The 18,867-nt window shown below is 40.5% G+C and overlaps 1 protein-coding gene across 2 annotated transcripts in view; it reads left to right on the forward strand.

The window, feature by feature from the left end:
* The first annotated feature begins 361 nt into the window (after positions 1-361).
* Positions 362-18,867, forward strand: part of PLPPR5 (phospholipid phosphatase related 5) — a 45,176-nt gene continuing 26,670 nt past the window's right edge. For both annotated transcript variants that reach the window (XR_005956471.1, XM_041483595.1), the window contains exon 1: positions 362-711. Coding sequence is in view for 1 of the 2 variants with exons in the window: in XM_041483595.1 (XP_041339529.1) it covers positions 481-711 (231 nt within the window). In the remaining variant the exon portion in view is untranslated. The remainder of the gene's footprint in view (positions 712-18,867) is intronic.

Consider the following 18,867-nt stretch of genomic DNA (forward strand, 5'->3'; position numbering starts at 1 on the left):
GCCTGCCCGGGCCCGTCCGAACTGTGGCTGTTGGCAGTGTCGGGGCCGCTTCCCGCCGGCTCCGTGAGCGGACGGGACGGGACGGGACGGGACGCACCTGCGGGATCTGCCGGCCCTGTGCACGCCCGTCGTACAGGTGTGTGTGCCGGTGCACAGAGGGACCCGCGGTGGCCCCCGCCCCGCAGAAGGCGGCGGAGAAAAAGCGGAGGGTTCCTTTACTAATCACGGCCGCGGAGCTGTGCCGTGGGAGCCGTCCGGGGGTCGAGCAACTCCCTCCACAGCCCGGTCCGGCGCGGCCGCTGCTCCCGGGGCGGGGCGGGGCGGGGCCGGGCGCGGTGCCGCCACTGGCTCCCAGCCCCGCCGGGCTGACCGCGCTCCCGGGCGCCGCTGAGCCGCCCCGCCCGCGGTGGATGCCGCCGGGGAGCGGGCGGAGCGCGCCGCCGGGGAGAGGGGCTGCCGCGGCCGCCGGAGCCCACGTACATGCGAGTGCCCTCTCCGCTCACCAGCATGCTTTACTTCCAGATGGTGATCATGGCAGGGACCGTGATGTTGGCTTATTACTTCGAGTACACGGACACCTTCACCGTCAACGTGCAAGGCTTCTTCTGCTACGAGGGCGCGTACCGAAAGCCCTACCCGGGCCCGGAGGACCGCAGCGCCGTGCCGCCGGTGCTCCTCTACTCGCTGACCGCAGGCGTGCCCGTGCTGGTGGTAAGCAGGGGCCGCCCGTGCCCGCACTCCGGTGACTTGTTGGGCTGAGCCGGGCCGGGCCGGGGCGGGCCGTGGGTCCCGGCCGGAGCAGTGCCGCCGGCGGGCGGGGACCCTCCGCGCTCCCGGGACTGCGACCCGGCCCCGGGGCCCCGGCGGGCAGCGCTGCCGCCCCCGGCCCCTGCCTCACCGTGCCCACCGCGCCTCTCAAGTTTATTTTTAGCACCGGTTTATGTAACTGCCACTGCCTGTATTTCCAGCCCCGTGCGACTCCTTTTGGTAAAAAATTATCTTTTCTTGTTCGAAACGCGCGTCGCTTGCAGATAGATGGGCAACCTGAGGAAAACCTGGCCTTTAGAGCCCCTTACTGATGTGTCATCCGGTACTAATTAGAAAATCCCTCTGTCAGTTTTGTTTTCTAAAAGTCAGCTGGTACGTGCAAGAAGCAGGGAGCAGTTTTACTTGATTTAGTTGTCTCCGTATGTTACAGTTACTGATGTGTGGGCAAACGAAACCTGTGTCTCTAATTGAACATGATCTTCCGTCAATCAGTTTTAAACAGGTGTGGCTAAAAAGTGGTTTATTTAATCGATTTTCTATCGGGATCTTTTTTTGCGAAACGGCTAAGGGAAAGCTTTTTGGAAAAGCAGTGAGATTCCTTTCAAGCTGTTGAAGGTACTCTGTGTTGTCAGATAACGAGGGCATTAGCGTCATTCAGTGATCCCTCACCATACTGAGGAGGAAAGACCTAGAGGGGAGCATTTGACTGTTGCGGATGGATTATATCTAGACTTACCAGGTGCATGCACAGCTAGACATACAGAAAGCCCTTGTAAAGATTTCATTTTTATCAACTGTAAGCATTAGAATTATAAAAGAATGCAATAAGAGGCCTTTTAACATAGCTTTTTTTTTTTTTTTTTAATCACAATAATTCTTTTTCAGGAAAATATAACAAAATAGGAGTCAAAAAAGCCTCATCAGAGTAAGGCTGTGGTAATCCCAGATACAATTTCTGCTTTTGTAGCATCATGAAATCTCAGATGGTATCAAATATAAAACCTTATGGTCAGGATCAGCCTTAGTGTTGAGACTTGGTTCTCTTTTTAATTTTTTTTTGTCCCGAGGGATTCAGTCGCTTCATTTGGCAAAACCTGTTGTGTAGCATTTTGGCTTTGTTGGGTTCTTTTGATGTGAACATCAGTTATTTGACCACTTTTTTGTTCTTTTGAACCCCTAATACTGTTGAGATTCAAAAAGGGAATTTTGTTGTGTTTTTTTCTGCTGATGTTGGTTTTTTTCTCTGATGTTGGTGTGTGGTGTTTGTTTTGCTTTTAATTCTATTTCTTTTGTTTGCCTCAGGAAGTTATAAAGATTATGTCATATATTCATGTCGAGCATCTCTTTTTCCTGTTATGTGTCAGCAAGATGGATTGGTAGTTTCCATTCATTTCCTGGGTGCTAGATGATTACGTCAGAGCAATCTCCGTGACATTTTGGGTTGGCAGTCTTGTAATTAGCCTTGCTAAAAAGCTAATAATAGAATTTAATGATACTTAACTGTGTTTCATCTTCCAGTCACCAGTCTTTTGGGCAGATGACATGCTTTGGGATGTCAGGGCATGGAAAACCACATTGTAGATGACTGTGTTTCACTTTTTTAAAAAGTATTTTTATTTCATTTTATTAAAAAAAATTAGCTCCTGGGAATCTCATTAATTCAACAGCATTAAGTCTAATAGTTAATTTTATTAAATGGGTGGATTTTTCAGGTTTTGCGTAGAGTTGTGTTCTGATTTGCCTTGAGCAATCCTCTTGGACTTAGTGTTTACCCAGGATGGCACTTACTCAGTTGTGTAGAACATGTACATTGCCTTTGCTTGTTCTTTTCATTGAAAGGAGTGGTGAAAGTAAGATTTCTTCACCAAAACAACTTGTATGTTTTCAGTTGTAGTAGGTTTCAGAGATTAGGTTCTCTTCCATTTCATTTATTTCTTGTCTATGACATTTTGGACTTATGTGTTCTGTGTAATTTTGTTTCTATAGATGAAATACAAGAAGGAATCATGTAACATAGCTCTATTTTGGTCTCTAAAGACTGCATGCAAATGTAGGCTAGTGAAGGAAATAGATCTCTGTGAATGCAAATTCACGGGTTTTTTCCCACAATGAGTATTGTCCTTGAACATAGGATATTAAATAATATAATTTATGAGGGTTTTTTTTAAAAATCCTTTTTTTTTTCCTTCCTTGTTTGATGTATGGGATTAATGCTCTTTCTGGGGTTGTGAGGTAGAGCAACAGAATCTTTACCTTGGTGTTAAGAGCAACTGAGGTTTTCTTGAGTGATTGGACTTAATTGGAGCCTTAGAGTGCTTCTCTTAATGTGACTCAATTAATGGCTCCATTGGATTGAGTTTGAGTGAAGTTGCTCAAAAATCATAAAAAAAATCAGTTTTTTCTAATGATTTTCCTTTCTACATGCCTGCTAGTAGAAAACTAAAAAAGTAAAGTACCAGTAGCAGGACCTGTCTTGATGAGCATTTCATCAACAGTGGTTCTCTGGCTGCTGTGAGGCTGCCACATGGCTGCTCATCCAGAACCCCTGTACCACATCAGAGATGCTGCAGCAGCCCTGAGTGTCAGGCCACGGGGTTGAGCTGAGTGTCTGCTCACAGGGCAGCCACAGGCATGCGCTGAGACCTAAATAACAACCTGTGTCATCTGACAGGGATGTACTGTGAGTGCTGTGTTCATCCTGGAAATTTTCTGGTTAGTCTTTGAAATGCTGCCTCCTGCTCGTACATTCCTACAGCCCTGGTGCAGCATTGCTGCCAGGCTTCCATTCCTGAGCCAATCTGCTTCCTCAGCCCATCTGCCCCCATGCCATCCAGGGACAGATGCAGCTGGCTGGCAAGGCACAGGTGCTCAGGAGTGTGATCTGAGAAGTACAGTCCCAGGGCAGAAGCAGAGATTGCTTGCTCTACTGGAATGCTTGACTTTTTGATGGGGTTTTGGCTTTTTTGTTTGGTTTCATTTTTTTTGTATGTGGGGATTTTTTTGTTTACTTGCTTTGTTTTGTTGGGTTTTGCTGGTTTTTGTTTGTTTGGTTTGATTTTGGTTTTTTTGTTGTTGAGGATTTTCTTTGGGTTTTATTTTTTTTGTTTTTGTGGTGGCTTTTTAAAAATTTCTATCTTTGAGTCAAGTGCTCTGATATGGAAAAGGGAAACTGACTGAAGGAAAGAAGTTTTGTGCTCTGTACTTGGGACTTACTGGGTTTGTGTATCTGTAGTCTTTGGTCAAGTAATTACCATGTATTTACCAAATATTTGGTCAGCCATGACTTGGTGGGCAGCTGGACTAGATGATTATTGTAGGTCTCTCCTAGCTGAACTATTCTCTTCTAAATATCTGATAGGTTGTGTAGGATCTAGTAAGGAGTCAAATTGTGCTATTCATGTTTGCTGTAACAAATTTATTGTCTGCTAATATGTGTCTGCTTAAAGCCCCTGCAGCTTCGGAGTTGCCTGGAGAAGCTGTGGCAGCTGGCATGTTCCAGGCCAGGCTGGATGGGCTTTGAGCAGCCTGACCCATGGAAGGTGTCCCTGCCCATGGTGGATGGGCTGGAACTAGATGAGCTTTAAGATCCCCTCCAACCCAAACCATTCTGTGATTCACAGGTATTGCAGCAACTGTAGGAAACTTGTAGGGGAATCCAACAACCTTGCTCTAGGATGAGAAGAAATGCTGCTTTTTTTTTTTTTTTTCCAAGCTGGTTTCCTAGCTTTTATGTAGGTTCCATGAAATGAAGATACGTTATTATAATGTTGGTTTTCTCTGGGTTATCTCTAGAGGGTGTAGGCACTGTTTCTTATCTCCCAAATCAATTTTGAGTTCTTCCACTGGAGAGTTTTGAGGGTTCAAACAGTTGCTTTTCTTTAGTCTGTTTTTAAAAAAGTGCTGAAAACAACTGCAGCTTAACATATAATAAAATATATTGTTCCTTCCAGTGTTAGACTTTTATTTGTTGAAGGTCTCCTAGGTCATACTTTTAGGCACAGGTAATGACTTGAATGAGTTGATGTGTTTGCATAAGGAGCATTACGCACACAAGCAGTAAAATCTTTTTAAAATGTGGATGAGGTGGAAATTGCAATCAGAAGAGTGGAAAAGCCCTAATTATGATAGTCTGTGAGGGAAGACTGAGACTTGGGCAGAGGCAGTGCCCCTGTGGGCTCCCTTTTTTGCCTTTGTGACTCAGATTTGGAGGAGTACTACTGGCTCTGTGCTCCTATCTTTCTAGTGTCCATCGCACCCTGAAATCTCTGGTACACTGAGGAATTCTCAACACATGCTTTATTTTTTTTCTTTTTTGGTTTTTTATCTTAAAGTCCAATGTGAAGGTGACAGGAAATAGGTTCTTGATTTGACTCTATTCAAATATGTAATAAGCATAGAACTGCTAGTTGAGGGCTCAGTGCTATTTAAGCCTTTTCCCAATGTGCCAGTTCTTGCTCAGTATGCTGGTTGCTTTTTAAAACTTGTTATGACAGATGTAGCTTGGGAAATACACGTCAGTCTAATCCTTTCGTTTCCAGTAGAGATGTTTTCTAGAACGGTGAGGCTAGTGTCTCATGTTTTCAGAATCTATAGAGTGATCAGTTCTGCATTGTTTCTTTCTGGTAGATGTTAATAATTTTGACCTCTTTAAAATGCTGTGAAGTGCACTCAAGGATTCTTTTAGTGATTCCACATACTGATATGGATTATTTAAAATGTCCAAACTTTTTAAACAATAAGTGGTATAAAATGTGATGCATTAGACCGAAGATGTATGCTAACTGCCGTATAAAAGCCAGGAGGAGATAATGACACATTTTCATTAACATATGTAAACAGTTCAATTATGCAAATGGTGTTTGCTTTTATTTCCAAGTGACAGATATATGATTACACTACTTATCCATAAAATATACACTTCTATTTGCTTAGGCAAATTCCTAGCATATTTGTATTTTCTCTGCAAACCAACTAAAGACTAATTTATTTTAGGATAATACTTCTAATGTCTTCACTGAAAAAAATATTTGCCATTGAGACGTGAAGTATTGGATTCTCTTCTTTTTTTTTTTTTTTTTTTTTTTAAGTGGACTTGGAGGAATCTCTAGATTTGGCACATCCCAAACAAGGAATGGATGTCAAAAATGAGACATTCTGCCTTGAGCTTAGCTTTAGTCAGTAACTTTTTCCTTTGAGGAGGAAATTTTGAATCCTGGCAAAAGAAAGACTAAAGTGAAAGACGCAATATAATTGTTCTTGTATCAAAACCCCAGTACTTAAGAAAATACAAGATCACTCTGTGAAAATTGAAAAAGAGAGGCTACCTTTTGAAGTATGTGCACAGTTTTCCTAAGTCTGCTTTCTTCTTCACCGTCTTTCCTGTTTTAATAGCTCCAGGTCTGAGGAGCTCAAGAGCAGTTGAAGAATATGCAGAGACCTGAAGGAGATGCACCACTTGATTCCAGCACACAGATCTATGTGATGTGACTGGACACCTCCCATCTCAGTCTTCCTGAACTTCTTTCTGAACTTGCTAGTACCTATTTTCCTTCTGACATCTGTAATTCTATGTGCTGTGGCATCAGGGACTGATCAAATTTTATCAGGCTGAGTTCTCAAAACGCTCGTGGCAGAGAAGCTTTTAGTTAACCTGTTGTTCGCTGAAACTATTCTACTAGTGTGTAACTTAGTGCCATACATGAAAAAGTGTTCTAGGTTGTGATATCTGGGACATCAGTTGTCTGTTATAATGTGAGGAAAAGCATAATCTAGAATGAAAGTCCTGAAAATATTTTCTGTGAATTTGCTGTGCCTCATGCCTGACCCGTTTCTTCATTCCTCACCTTAGGAAAAGCCACTACCTTCACAAGTGTTCTTTCAATCTACTTTAGGCTGATTATTTTTCTACTTCATGGTTGGTACCAAGTCACTTTGGTTTCTATGGACACCTTGACAGTATTGGAGAAAAACTAAAGCACAGGGTCATTCCAATTTTGTGAGACCCCACTGGAGTACTGCATCCAGCTCTGGGGCTCCCAACGTAAGATTAACGTGGACCTGCTGGAGGGAGTCCAGAGATGGATCACAAAGGAGATCAGGGGGCTGGAGCATGTCTCCTATGAACACAGGGTGAGAGAGCTGAGGTTGTTCAGCTTGGAGAAGTGAAGGCTTTGGAAGGACCTTGGAACACCTTCCACTACATAAAGGGGGCCTACAGGAAAGCTGGAGAGGGACTTTTCACGAGGGGTCATAGTGATAGGACAACAGTTTAAAGTCAAAGGGTGTGGGTTTGGAATAGATGTTAGGAAGAAATTCTTCACTCTGAGGGTGGTGTGACACTGGAACAGGTTGCACAGGAAAACTGTGGATTCTCCATCCCTAAAATTGTTCAAGGTCAGGTTGGATGGGGCTTTGGGCAACCTGGTTGAAGGATTAAGAACCAGATGATCTTTAAGGGTTCCTTCCAAATGAGGCCATCCTGTGATTCTCAGAATTGAACAGACTTTTCTCCTGGTCTGCTGCTTGAAGAAGTGACCTCTGTGCATCCTGAAGGAGATTGTTTTGTCATTTCTTCCAGAAAAGAATCAAGGAAACTTGATAAATAATGCAAGGATGAACAGTTGCCAGCAGCTGTGTTACAGGGCAAAAAAATCCCAAGGGTATGTAGCAAGGTATTCAAGTTTTCAGTTTTATGTACAACTTACTGAAAAAGTTGTACATACCAGCATAGGTATGCAGCATACATACCAGCAAGGTATGCAGTCTATCCTAGTGATTTTTTCTGGGAACAGTGAACTTTTATTATGATATCTGAACATCTCATGATGCTGTTTTTGATAAGACAATGAGAGAGCAACAGAAGATTAAAGTTTTACATCCTGACTCATATGAGTTGGGTAGTCTAAGCAGCCTCTGAAATCTAATGGAAATGGTTTTGAGAAACTAATTAGCTAATCAAAGAAAATAATTCCAGGATTATTGAAATAGGTTTTTAGATTTATATGCCTTTCTCTTGCTGGCACATTTTTCAGCTGTTAAAACTTTACATGAATAAGGAATTGCCAGTAAACTTTGTTTACTCTGTGATTACATTGTTCTTGCAGGGCTCATTTGATCCCTGCATCATAGCCCTGTTTCAATCTGTGTGCTCAGCTGCAACTTCTTTCCTTGATAGGTTTCTTGTTCCATTCCCATGTGTTTGTAGGAAAGATATAAAACCTGCTGCCTTTTTGTTTTTGTTTTGTTTTTTGAAATATGCAAGTGCTGGGGACTTTGGGAAACCACTTTTTTGGGGGAGGAGGAATACCCTTGTCTGGAATGCAGAAGTTTAAAGCTAAGGGAAAGTTTATTTCATGCTCTTCCTTTGTGAATGGATAATTGCTTTGCGAGTCTACTTAAGAATAAAAAAATAAATCATGCTGTTAGTAATCTGCAGTAACTTTGTGTACCAGATGTCAGCACTGGCCTGTTGGGACACATAGCAAGACAAATACGTGATTTGATAGTCTGATGCTGGCTTTATCTCAGCATTAAACCACTAATCCAACAGAGCTATAACCTGGAGAAACAATTAAAAATTCAGAACCACCGTGTGTTTTCTTGGGAATTCTTCTTTATCTGTCTGTATTCCTGTTGTGCTGTGATGGCTTACATGAGCGGTGCCTGCAGAAGTTGTGTTTGTACTTCCACTGCAATGTATTTCTGCTGTGTTTAGTATGCATGTGATTTACAAACACTAACAATATCGAGGCCATATGCTTCATCCTTTGATAGGTTCTCTGGAAGTAAAGTGGCAAGCAGATGTGAACAAGGCAGGCAGGCTTCTGTTTGCAACAGCTGAATGCCTGCTTGTCCTACAAACGATGCACTTATGTTTAAGTGAGAAATTGTTAATCCAACTAATCCTGAGTGATTAAGGAGTTTGTATTGTTGTTTATAATCTAAAATAGTAGGCTTGAAGTAATAATCAGTTTTTCAGCTAAACAATTCTTGCTCATTTTATATCATGCAGGATTGAGGAGATGGGTGTCCATATGATACATAATAAATGACAGCCAAAGTAGAATTGTAAGTAGCTTTAGCTGTGCTTTTCAGCCCTAAAAGCAAAGTGATGTTTAAAAAGCTTTATGTGCTCTTGCAGCATCTCTCAGATACACTGAAGTGCATGATGGCCCAGCTTTCATTGTAGGTGTTTTTTTATTCAGCAGAGATGTGGTAACCTCACAGATTGCAAGTAAAAAGTCCAGCTGAAGTGGATATACCATATCTCTGGCATTCAAAAAGTTGTACATGAGACATACTGCTTTAAGGAGGACTATCTGTTGAAAACTAAGTGCTTTGTAATTGCACACAGTGACCATGGTGTGGGACAGTGACTAGGAAAGCAGTTCTACCACTTGCTGTCTCTGATGGCCAAACTGCCTTTGCTAAGAGCACTTCTATTTACCTGTGGATCAGAATATATTTATTTTCAATGTAAAAATACCAATAAAACTGCAGTAGAAAAAATGACTGTATGTATTAAGGCTTTTTAGAATCTATTAGTGTAAAAATTTTTTCAATACTGATTCAAAATGGACTCTTAATTTGGGATTCCACTGGGGTATGAGGCACCATAAAAAACCTTCCTGGTTATGCAGTATGAAAACTCGGGTTGTGGATTCCACTTCTGGTTGCCAATCTGGGCAACTTACTGTCTGTAGTTCTGTGTGAATTGTGTAAATGTATCATAAATATCCATTGCCTGATTACTATACATTGTATATTTATATGAAAATTTCATTAACCATATGCACTTGCTAATGTATAGCCAATTATAAATGTAGTTTAGCTATGTTTTAAAAATATTATTTTTCTTTCTCTACTGTTGTTTCTTCTTGCCTCTCATCCATGTCAGGTTAAAGAGTATGTATGAAGGCATTCGGAGATTTTAATTTTCTAAAAAATTATTAAGAAAAAAGCAGCTACCAAGAACAGAAGTCAGCCTAACAGTATTCTGCTATCCAGATTTTATTTTTTTCTTTCTCTGTACAGCATATTGAAACACCTGTTGTTTTAGGTTTAGGTTTCATGCTGTCTCTAAAAAGAATCAGTCATACATTTTATTTTTTATTGTTCAAATTTTGAGTAATATTTTGGGGATTTCTTCAATCAGTGTATAGTTTGGCTCTTTATAGATCAAGTATTGAATATTAGAATCAGTAAGTGGAACTCAGCCTCCCAGTATAGTTATTTTGGGTAGTAATAGGGATTTTGGTGACCTGTCTGTAGCAATTTAGGGCTCAGACATGACTGAATTAATTCTGCTTAAAGATTTCTTAATCACGGGCCAGCTGAGCTACAGTAACCAATGGCATGAACTTGCAGCCTGTTGGGAGCATGAGGTGAAGTATTTGAGCTTGACCTGCTTTAATCAAGACTTAGCCCAGGATGTGTTCATTTTTTGGGTTTTACAGAGTGCGTGCACAGGCTGTCCATGACTGTGCTGAGAAGGAGGAGCCTCACAGGGTGCAATGGCTCATGGCTGAGCCTGACCTACCAAGTGCAGGTCTGTGCAGGAGTTCAGCTCTATGCAGAACGATGTGTGGACATGCCCAAGCTTTGGCACATATTAATAGTACTTTGATCATACTTACATAGATTGAGCTGGATGTCCAGAGCCTCTCCACTGCTCAGGTGCTGCTTTTCCTGTTCCTGTGAGGAGTGTCCTTGGCCCTGTTGGGTGTATCAAGGTTCTGCCATGAGGCCAGGCCTGAGGCTACTGCCATCGTGCATTCAAAATGCACAGACAAGACTCTGAACATCTGAGGGCTCAGGGGAGCTTGGGCTGCATTAGGCTGTAGGCCATAAGCATGTTCCATGTGGATGGTGTGGGGACATTCCAGCTGTTAGCATGGCCCCCTTTGCCAAGTGCTCACGCTTGACTGAAGTCAGCGCTTTAGTCGGTCACAGGGACTCTTTCCAGAGCATTTAGCAAAGGCAGATGAGATTTGTAGGCAGATTGACCTTGGGCCATGTGAGTGGTTTGGGGACATCTGCAGCTGGCAGAAAGAATGTACAGAGCTGGGCTGTGAGCTCTGACAGGCTTTGCCTTGGTGAAGGGATCTGACCACTCAAGCAGGATGGACACATAGCTGTTAATGCCTTGCTGTCAGATGGTAGTTGTGAAATTAGGCTTCTCTGTAAAGCACTAGGAGATTTGTGCATGAACAGTTATACTAGAACTAGATTGTTAATTTATCTTGGTATTGTTAATGATTTATCTTGGTATTGATGGAGTTTAATCACATGTTTCAGTGCTGTTTGAAATCACAAGGCTTTCCTCAGGTTGAGTGCTGTGTGTGAATGAGTTTGGTGCTGATAGAATCTTTTTCTTCTGTACTGCAGCATTATTCGGTATTTCTTTTGTTTCTGAATTGATTGTAATTGTTGTGTGATTAGGGGTAGATGGAAATCATAGAGCAGAGACTCTGTCTTTAAAAAACTAAGTATGTTTACATAGTATGCTCAATGTGTTGCCAGAAAAAGTCATGTTTACATGGTTGACTTGTATCCATAGTTTTGATCACAGGTACTTTTAATCTTGAATACCAATGGCAAAAACGTAATGCCTCAAAGAATTTATTTATTTGCAGCAGAATACTTAAATTGTTATCTCTTAATGTGTGCAAGCACCTTTCATTGCAGAACACATTGAACTGCTCTTTGTAGTAATTTAAATTGCTCCAATAATGAGATTGCATCCAAGACTGGCTAAAAAAGCATGTGTTTGTACATTTACATAATAGCATGTATTTTATATAATATCCTTTATTGTCTTCATACAGGAGACCAAAAGCCAGCTATTATAAATTCTGCCTTGAAGACAGTCAGTATCAGCGCTTCACAAGATCTAAAAATTTTAAATACACTCATTCATCCTTAAAACACTTCTCTCACCACTTGAGCTTTTTTCAAGATATGTGATAAAGCCAGCAGCACATTTACTATTATTTTACAGATCTGTGCAAAGGAGATGATCCCTGTTAGGGTAAACCATTATGCACTATTTCTTGAGTGGAAAGAGATACAGTCACATATTGAAGAAGAGTAGCTGGGTTTGCTTCAGCCAATAGACTTTGCAATTAGTTTTGAGAATACCATTGCATGTCTTAAAGAGCTGTTTTTATGCTCTGCTGTCTTCACAGCAAAATATACAATCTCCCCTCTGTCTTGAAGGCATTTCCTGTACTAGGAAATTTTTGCTGAAATTTCCCACTCTTGCTACTCCTGTTTCAGCTCGTTGGCTGCTGTGCCAATGAGGGCACTTGGGACTTCCTCTTAATTCAAGCACTGCATTGTGTAAACTTCTAAACAGGGTCAGACAACATAGTGTTGCCAGCTGCACATCTGCAGCCATCTGGATTTGTGGCAGGAGAAGTAAAATAGACATTGTGTAGCAGAGTTGAAAGAGTGACAAAAGTGGTGCAAATCATATTTGCAGAAAACCCACCATAGAGAAACTCACCATAAAGAAATTCCACCGTATTTGATCTACAGAATATACAGTATCATTATTGAAAAGGTCTTTCCACTTGTGTATTTATCAAATAAAGATAAATGAGATATACTACTGCTGTGTAATTTCTGTGAAAAAGCTTGCTGCCTAATTCATTCCCACTGCATTGTTAAGAGCAGGGGTAAATAATTATTAAAGCTTCTGGTGCTCATAAACAGGCTCTACCCCCACTTGTATGACATCATTAATATTCTATTTCTAATAAACATCAGTTCAGTATCTTAATTTATTATAATAACATTCTTAAAGAGAAATAATTGCACACTGTGAAATTACCGCTTTCAGTTCTGAGGGAGGAGATGCAGGAGGAATGGTCACCCATTGTTTTGTATCTGGGCTTGCTAGTTGTTTGAGGTGAGGCTAGAAGAGGCACTTCTGACCTCTTTTCTTTCGGATCCTTTCTCCCTGACCAGCATCTCCAGTGACTGTTCTCTGAATAACATAATGAGTTTGCCTGGTCAGTGAAGCTTGGAAAGTTAACTTCTGTGGAGTAATCTCTTTGACTGTGTTACTCAAGTGTCAGTGCAAGGTGCTGTCTCTACTTTTCTTTACTTGAAAGCTTCTATTTGGTCATTTGTTTCCTGGCTTTCAGAGGCACTAGAAGTGTGGATTAATACTGTTACGGTTTGTTACTGAGTAATTTTACTGCTGGTTTTATGCGGAATGCACATATTATGCGCAAGTAACCCTAATGTAAGCTCAGAATAAGTTTTAGTTTTAGACCAAATGCTTTTATGCACGAGCTTTTAAAGTGTTTTAAATTCATTTTTAATGGCACCTGGATTCTTTGCAGTAGTGCTTACAATGTAAAGACAAAGTATATTAGAATAATGACTTACAAGTTAATATGTTCAGGAGTGGGCATTGCATTTTTTGACTTATCTTTCTGATTTATCTGACCTGTTAAACCTCTTTCTCAAATATTTGGTACTGCTTCTCTGTAAAATTGGATTGTCTTCCTAGTTTTATTATTTTCATGGGACAGCATTCATAGCTAAGACCTATTTCCAGACTTTGTATGAGGTATTGATCTTAACTTAGAGTGCCATAGTTTTCACAACTAATCCAGCTCCTGTTGAAGTAAGTGAGTTCACTGCCTTGGAGTTCAACTAAAAAAAGGTTAATCACCTTAATGCATTTAATTTTTTGGCAATTATACTGTAGCCTAAGGTAATGGTAAATGAAGAGGTGCTTATACAGAGGCCATTATTTGTAGGAGTAGAGCTAATTAAGTGATTACAAAGAGAGCTGTTTTATTTTGAAGGTAATTTTTAATAAAAAGCTTAGAATTATTTTCTTGAGGTGTCTACTTAAATTTATCATTATGAATCAAATACTATTTGGTAATAATAAACATAAGTAGGAAACCAGTTGTGTGTATGTTTTGTAGACATATATATTTTGCCACAAAAATCCAGAAGACAATTTTTGTGGAATCTTACAGGTATTGATCTTATGTACAGCATGTTTTTCTCGTAGCTCTATTAAAACACAGGGTACTTGCACATGGGGTACAAGTGTTTGGTCCTTCATTTTCCATTGTTTGATGGCAATGGCAATTCAGTGGAAGTGGCTTTCCTTGAACTGATCTCTGGAATAATATATCTGCAAAACATCGCTGGCCTTGAGTAAATGTGAGCTAGAAGTAAGACACTGGGAAAAGTGAGAAATACAGATATTCTCCTTCTGAGCCTCTGAGAACAGTTGGCTACAGTCATATACTGACTGTAAAACCACTACTTTGTGACTGGAATCATTAAGAGATGCCTTTTATGTAATCAGATTTTATTCAAACAGGGATGAAAGGCCGTTTATGCTGAATTTTGCAATTGAATGTTCATCCTGGGTAGAAAAGCGCACTTGCATAGATCACCTAAGGCTTAAAATACAGTCGCATTGCTGTTGGAAATGATCACTGGTATGAGTGTCAGATGCACTGGTATTGTATTTATCAAGGAATCATGTTTTCAATATGCACAGAAGGGTTAGGACACCAGTGTGCCTCAGCAGACAGAACAATGTACAGTTTTCTTGGCCAGTGAAGAAAAAAAGGGGTTCACCAAGGCCAGGTCATAAAGAACCACAGTCTTCTCTACGTGTGTCACTCGAAGTCCAGTGGAAGACTTCATTGATACAGCTGAGTGCCGAGATGAACATATATGAAATTCATCTTCTAATAGAGAAGATAAATCGTAGAGCTTTGAATATTTTTTTCCTTCACAAATACCGCAGTATTTTAAAGGTTGAAGTTAAGTGCTTGAGAAAAATGAAAAATGAAGATGTAGAATTCTTTTTCAATCTCCTTAATGAAATAATTCTATTTAACAACAACCTTTTTCATGTATCCATCAGAGATCAGGAGACTAAAATCAGTTGATATCTGAATGATATCTGGTCATATTACAACTCATTTTCCTAAGGAGGTGTGTTTGTGGAGTGTGGAGTTCAGAAACTTTACATAATGGCATCCTTGGTTTTTGTAAAAAGAAAATGAGAAAAATTTAAAAACTGAGAATTTCCTATGATAACCTTATCTGGAGTATTTGAGCCTAAAGTAACTTCACAGTTTGAAATGTGAATTTATGCCTTCAGAAGGCAGTTTTGAATTAATTTTTCTCTCTTCCCCTCACCATTTACTAGGGTTTTTTTAGATGTAGAGATTTTTCTCTAGATTAATATTTTTTCTCTAGTTTTTTGATGTTATTTTTTTTAAATTAGAAAAGCTTGATGCATGGGCAAGAATTCTCATGAATGTCTCTTGTCTACTACCTATTGCAATGTGTTCAGCAAGAATACTCATGTCAGTATTGTAAAGCTGCCAGCATTTGGATAGTTTTAGAGCCAGGTGCCAGACACTCACTTGGCCCCCAGACTGCCACACTGGCGTTCCTGAGTGTGTTCCTCGCATCCTGGCCATTTCTAATTGCCTGGAGAGCTGCATTGTGGAGCAGCTGCATGTTCTTCATCTCACAGCGGTACGAAAGGTTCAGCAGCCATGAGCGGGAGCTGCAATGGCAAACACAGCAGGTGGAGAGGACCGAATGCAGAGCTCGGTGTGGAGGGCAGCCCAGCAGGGCAGGCAGGAGCTGCAGTGGCAAACACAGCAGGTGGAGAGGACCGAATGCAGAGCTCGGTGTGGAGGGCAGCCCAGCAGGGCAGGCAGGAGCTGCAGTGGCAAACACAGCAGGTGGAGAGGACCGAATGCAGAGCTCGGTGTGGAGGGCAGCCCAGCAGGGCAGGCAGGAGCTGCAGTGGCAAACACAGCAGGTGGAGAGGACCGAATGCAGAGCTCGGTGTGGAGGGCAGCCCAGCAGCGCGGGCACACCTCCTGAGCTGTGTGCTCAATGCCCTGCCTCAGTCCCAGAGGATCAAGTGCCATGCAAGGCCCTGCTCTCATGTGCCACCGGTTGTGGCCCTCTGGTGATGGCACAAGGCGTTCTCTTCTCCAAACAGCAGGCCCTGGTAACTGTTTCTCTCAATGACCTTTTACTTGCACAACCTTTGCTCTGGCATTGTGTGATTTCAGCCCTGGTGCTGCTCTGCAGGGGCTTTGCCCATCAGACACCTTAGTTGGGCTCCAGAGGAGATGCCATTGGCACACATGATCAATTGCTTAGTTAAGAAAAAAAGGAAGGTCTTAAGAGACTCTGTACTTCAAAGTATTTAATTTTTTTCCTCTCTTGTGGTAATGAATGAAGATAATTCAGTGAATGATGAAGTTGTCCATGTCTCTGTGATTATGTTCTCATGTGGCGAATTTCTGGCTTCCTGCTTAAAAATGCTTGGCTACTGTGTGCCTCTTGCTTTCAAACAGCAGTAAAGTGTGAAGAGAGCAGCCTTTACCATTGTTACATACTGAATATGTCTAGAATGTATTAAAAAGGGAAACAAAGAATATTTGTTCCTATCAAAAGCAACATTACTCTTTAGTATCATATAGCCTTACTCCACACTACAGAGAACTAAGTAATGCAGATAATATTTCACTATTAGAAATGTAATCTTTTACTGCTATTTTTCTTTTTTAAGTGGACATGACCAAATATATTGAATTTTAATCTTTTTCTCAAAAAAATATGGGGGGTACATATTTTTAAAACAAAATTTACAGGCTCAAAAAGGCTGAGTATTTTTTTTAATCTTTCTTTAGAAAAGTAGTTTTCTTTTTTGCGTCTTTTCTGTAGACCTTCAGAAGCTGCTATGCAGTATGGTCCTATATCCTCATGTTGAATGCATGGGAGGATGTTTTCTATTTAATCAATACCACACAGATTTATCTAGGGTTTATTTTTTCATTTTCTGCAGAACTACTGGTCATTTGTTACTATAGAAAATGTACTTCTCTGAAAATTGACCAGGGCATTTGCTGTCAGTTTAAGCAAGCAAGAAGCAATGAGAACAAGAAAAACACAGAGAAAATGGCCTCAAGGGAAAGCTCTGCATAATAAGCTTGAAATTGCTACTGCTGGAAATAACTGTTGCTGCTTTTCCTGCCGGGGCTGTCACCTCACTCAACAATTTTAGCTTCAAGTGGAGAGCGGAGCTTTATTTTGAGCATCACTAAAGGCTAAGGTTTATGCTGCTGGATTTCCCAAACTGAGGCCAGTATGCTCGTTGGTACATGGATGGCATTTTTAAAGAGGAAATAGGCCAGGAATAGCCCATGGTCTCAAAAGTTAAAAAGACATGTTAAAGAGCAGAAATAACAAAGCATATAGAAGCCATATTTTTAGAAGAGATCTGCACCACACTAAGTGGGAACTCATAATTTAAATGAATAGGGAGGCCAGGTAATTTAATTGATAACAGTTTTCATAGAGATATGTAAATCATTCCCAAGATTTTTAGTTCCATTTCCTACCTTCCCTTCTTGCCTGATAAGGAAGAACAAGGAAACTGATTCTAGAGAGAAAAGCAGAGCTATGGACTGCCTGAGATGCTCATTCCCCCAAGGTTATTTCTTCAAGATGGTCTCATAGAAGCCTTGGTTACTGTTCAAGTCATGCCTAAATGGGAGAAACACAATGAATGAAAGGAAGTCAGAAGGGAAGCTACAATGCACAGTATTGTAAAATGTTCTTAACTTGACGAGTTGAGCACATGGATGAATATTTAGTGGTCTTTTTAATGCAGTAACCACTTTTCAGTGTTACTCATCTAAGTGGTTGCTGTAGTTACAGCATAACCCTGAGAATTGGCAGAGAGGGAATTGTGTATTCTGTGACATTGCCTAGCCTGTGTGAAATATTTCTTGAACATTTGTGTAGCCTAAAGTAGGTGGTAGCTGGAAAGGTCTATGACTGTATACACAGAAATTTATTTCCTAATCCCAAATAGAGATTATCAACCTTATATTTCAGGATTTATCTTGTTTAAACATATTCATGTACCTTCAGATATCTTGTCATGCAAGTGAATATTTAAGTCTCACTTAAGTCCTGGGACTTTATAAGGAGTTTTGTGAAATAGATGACAATGTAGGTCATAAAGTAAACCTCATTATTATTTTAAGAAGTGAAGATTTAAGGTCATTTATTTATATAGGTGCTGACTGTTGTAAAGCATAGGAGACACTAGGGGAGGTTTGCTTATGGAGTCAGTTTACTGGAAAATCAACAATGTCAGAGCTGCTCTAGCTCTAATATTTGGAATGAGTCAGGCTTGACATTTCGAGTTGAAAAGAATGCAGAATTTAGAACCAAGTTAAGAATATACTGGATGGAAGGACAAATTAGATTTTTAAATTGACATGCAGTGCTAAAACTAGGCACAGCTTTCCTGGATTCAGAAAAATGACTAATACAGAAAAAACCTGGACTTGGGAGGAAGGAATCAGTGTAGGGAATGTGTGCAAAATGCAATAAGAATCCTGAGGAGAAAGCAAGGAAAGGGACAGGTATTAGGTGGTTGGCAATAAGTGCAGAAAATGTATTATTAATAATATATTAATATGTAGTTAAGAGGTGAAACAAGAAGAAATATTAATTTTAGATCACATCCCTCTCAAATTCTGTTCCTGGCTGTCAAATGGATTGTCACATCACAGACAGGATATGATTGCCATGGAGATGGTTCCAAGGACTTCTATAATTTAATTTTTGCTGGGTTAATATTTTTTATTTGCTTCCATAAGAGTAAATTATCATCTTTGTCTTGCACCTTGTTGCAGCACTTACGTACACTGTTTTTATCTAAGGACTCTGCAAGTTGTTTATGCACATATGTTCTTCAGAATACTGAAGAGCCTGCACTTTGTACTGTTAGACTACAGATGAAAATTGTTCTTTTCCTTATACTTTATGTGCTGTAGCTGTGGATCAAAATGGAAGGATGGCCTTAGGGAAGGATGGCCTCCCCTGCTTTTAAAAACTTCTAAAATGTCTGTGAGCTAAGAATTTTAATACATACCTTTGGGAAAATTTGTACAGTGATCTGAAGTAGTATGACCCTGATAGAATACGGTAAAATATGCTTCTAATATCTTCTCTTTTTCATTGCAATCATATTTCTGTACTTGTACTTGTGTAGTTTTGTCCAGACAT

The sequence above is a fragment of the Pyrgilauda ruficollis genome, unplaced genomic scaffold (genome assembly GCF_017590135.1).
Source record: "Pyrgilauda ruficollis isolate IOZ18807 unplaced genomic scaffold, ASM1759013v1 scaffold6, whole genome shotgun sequence".
Classification (NCBI taxonomy): domain Eukaryota; kingdom Metazoa; phylum Chordata; class Aves; order Passeriformes; family Passeridae; genus Pyrgilauda; species Pyrgilauda ruficollis.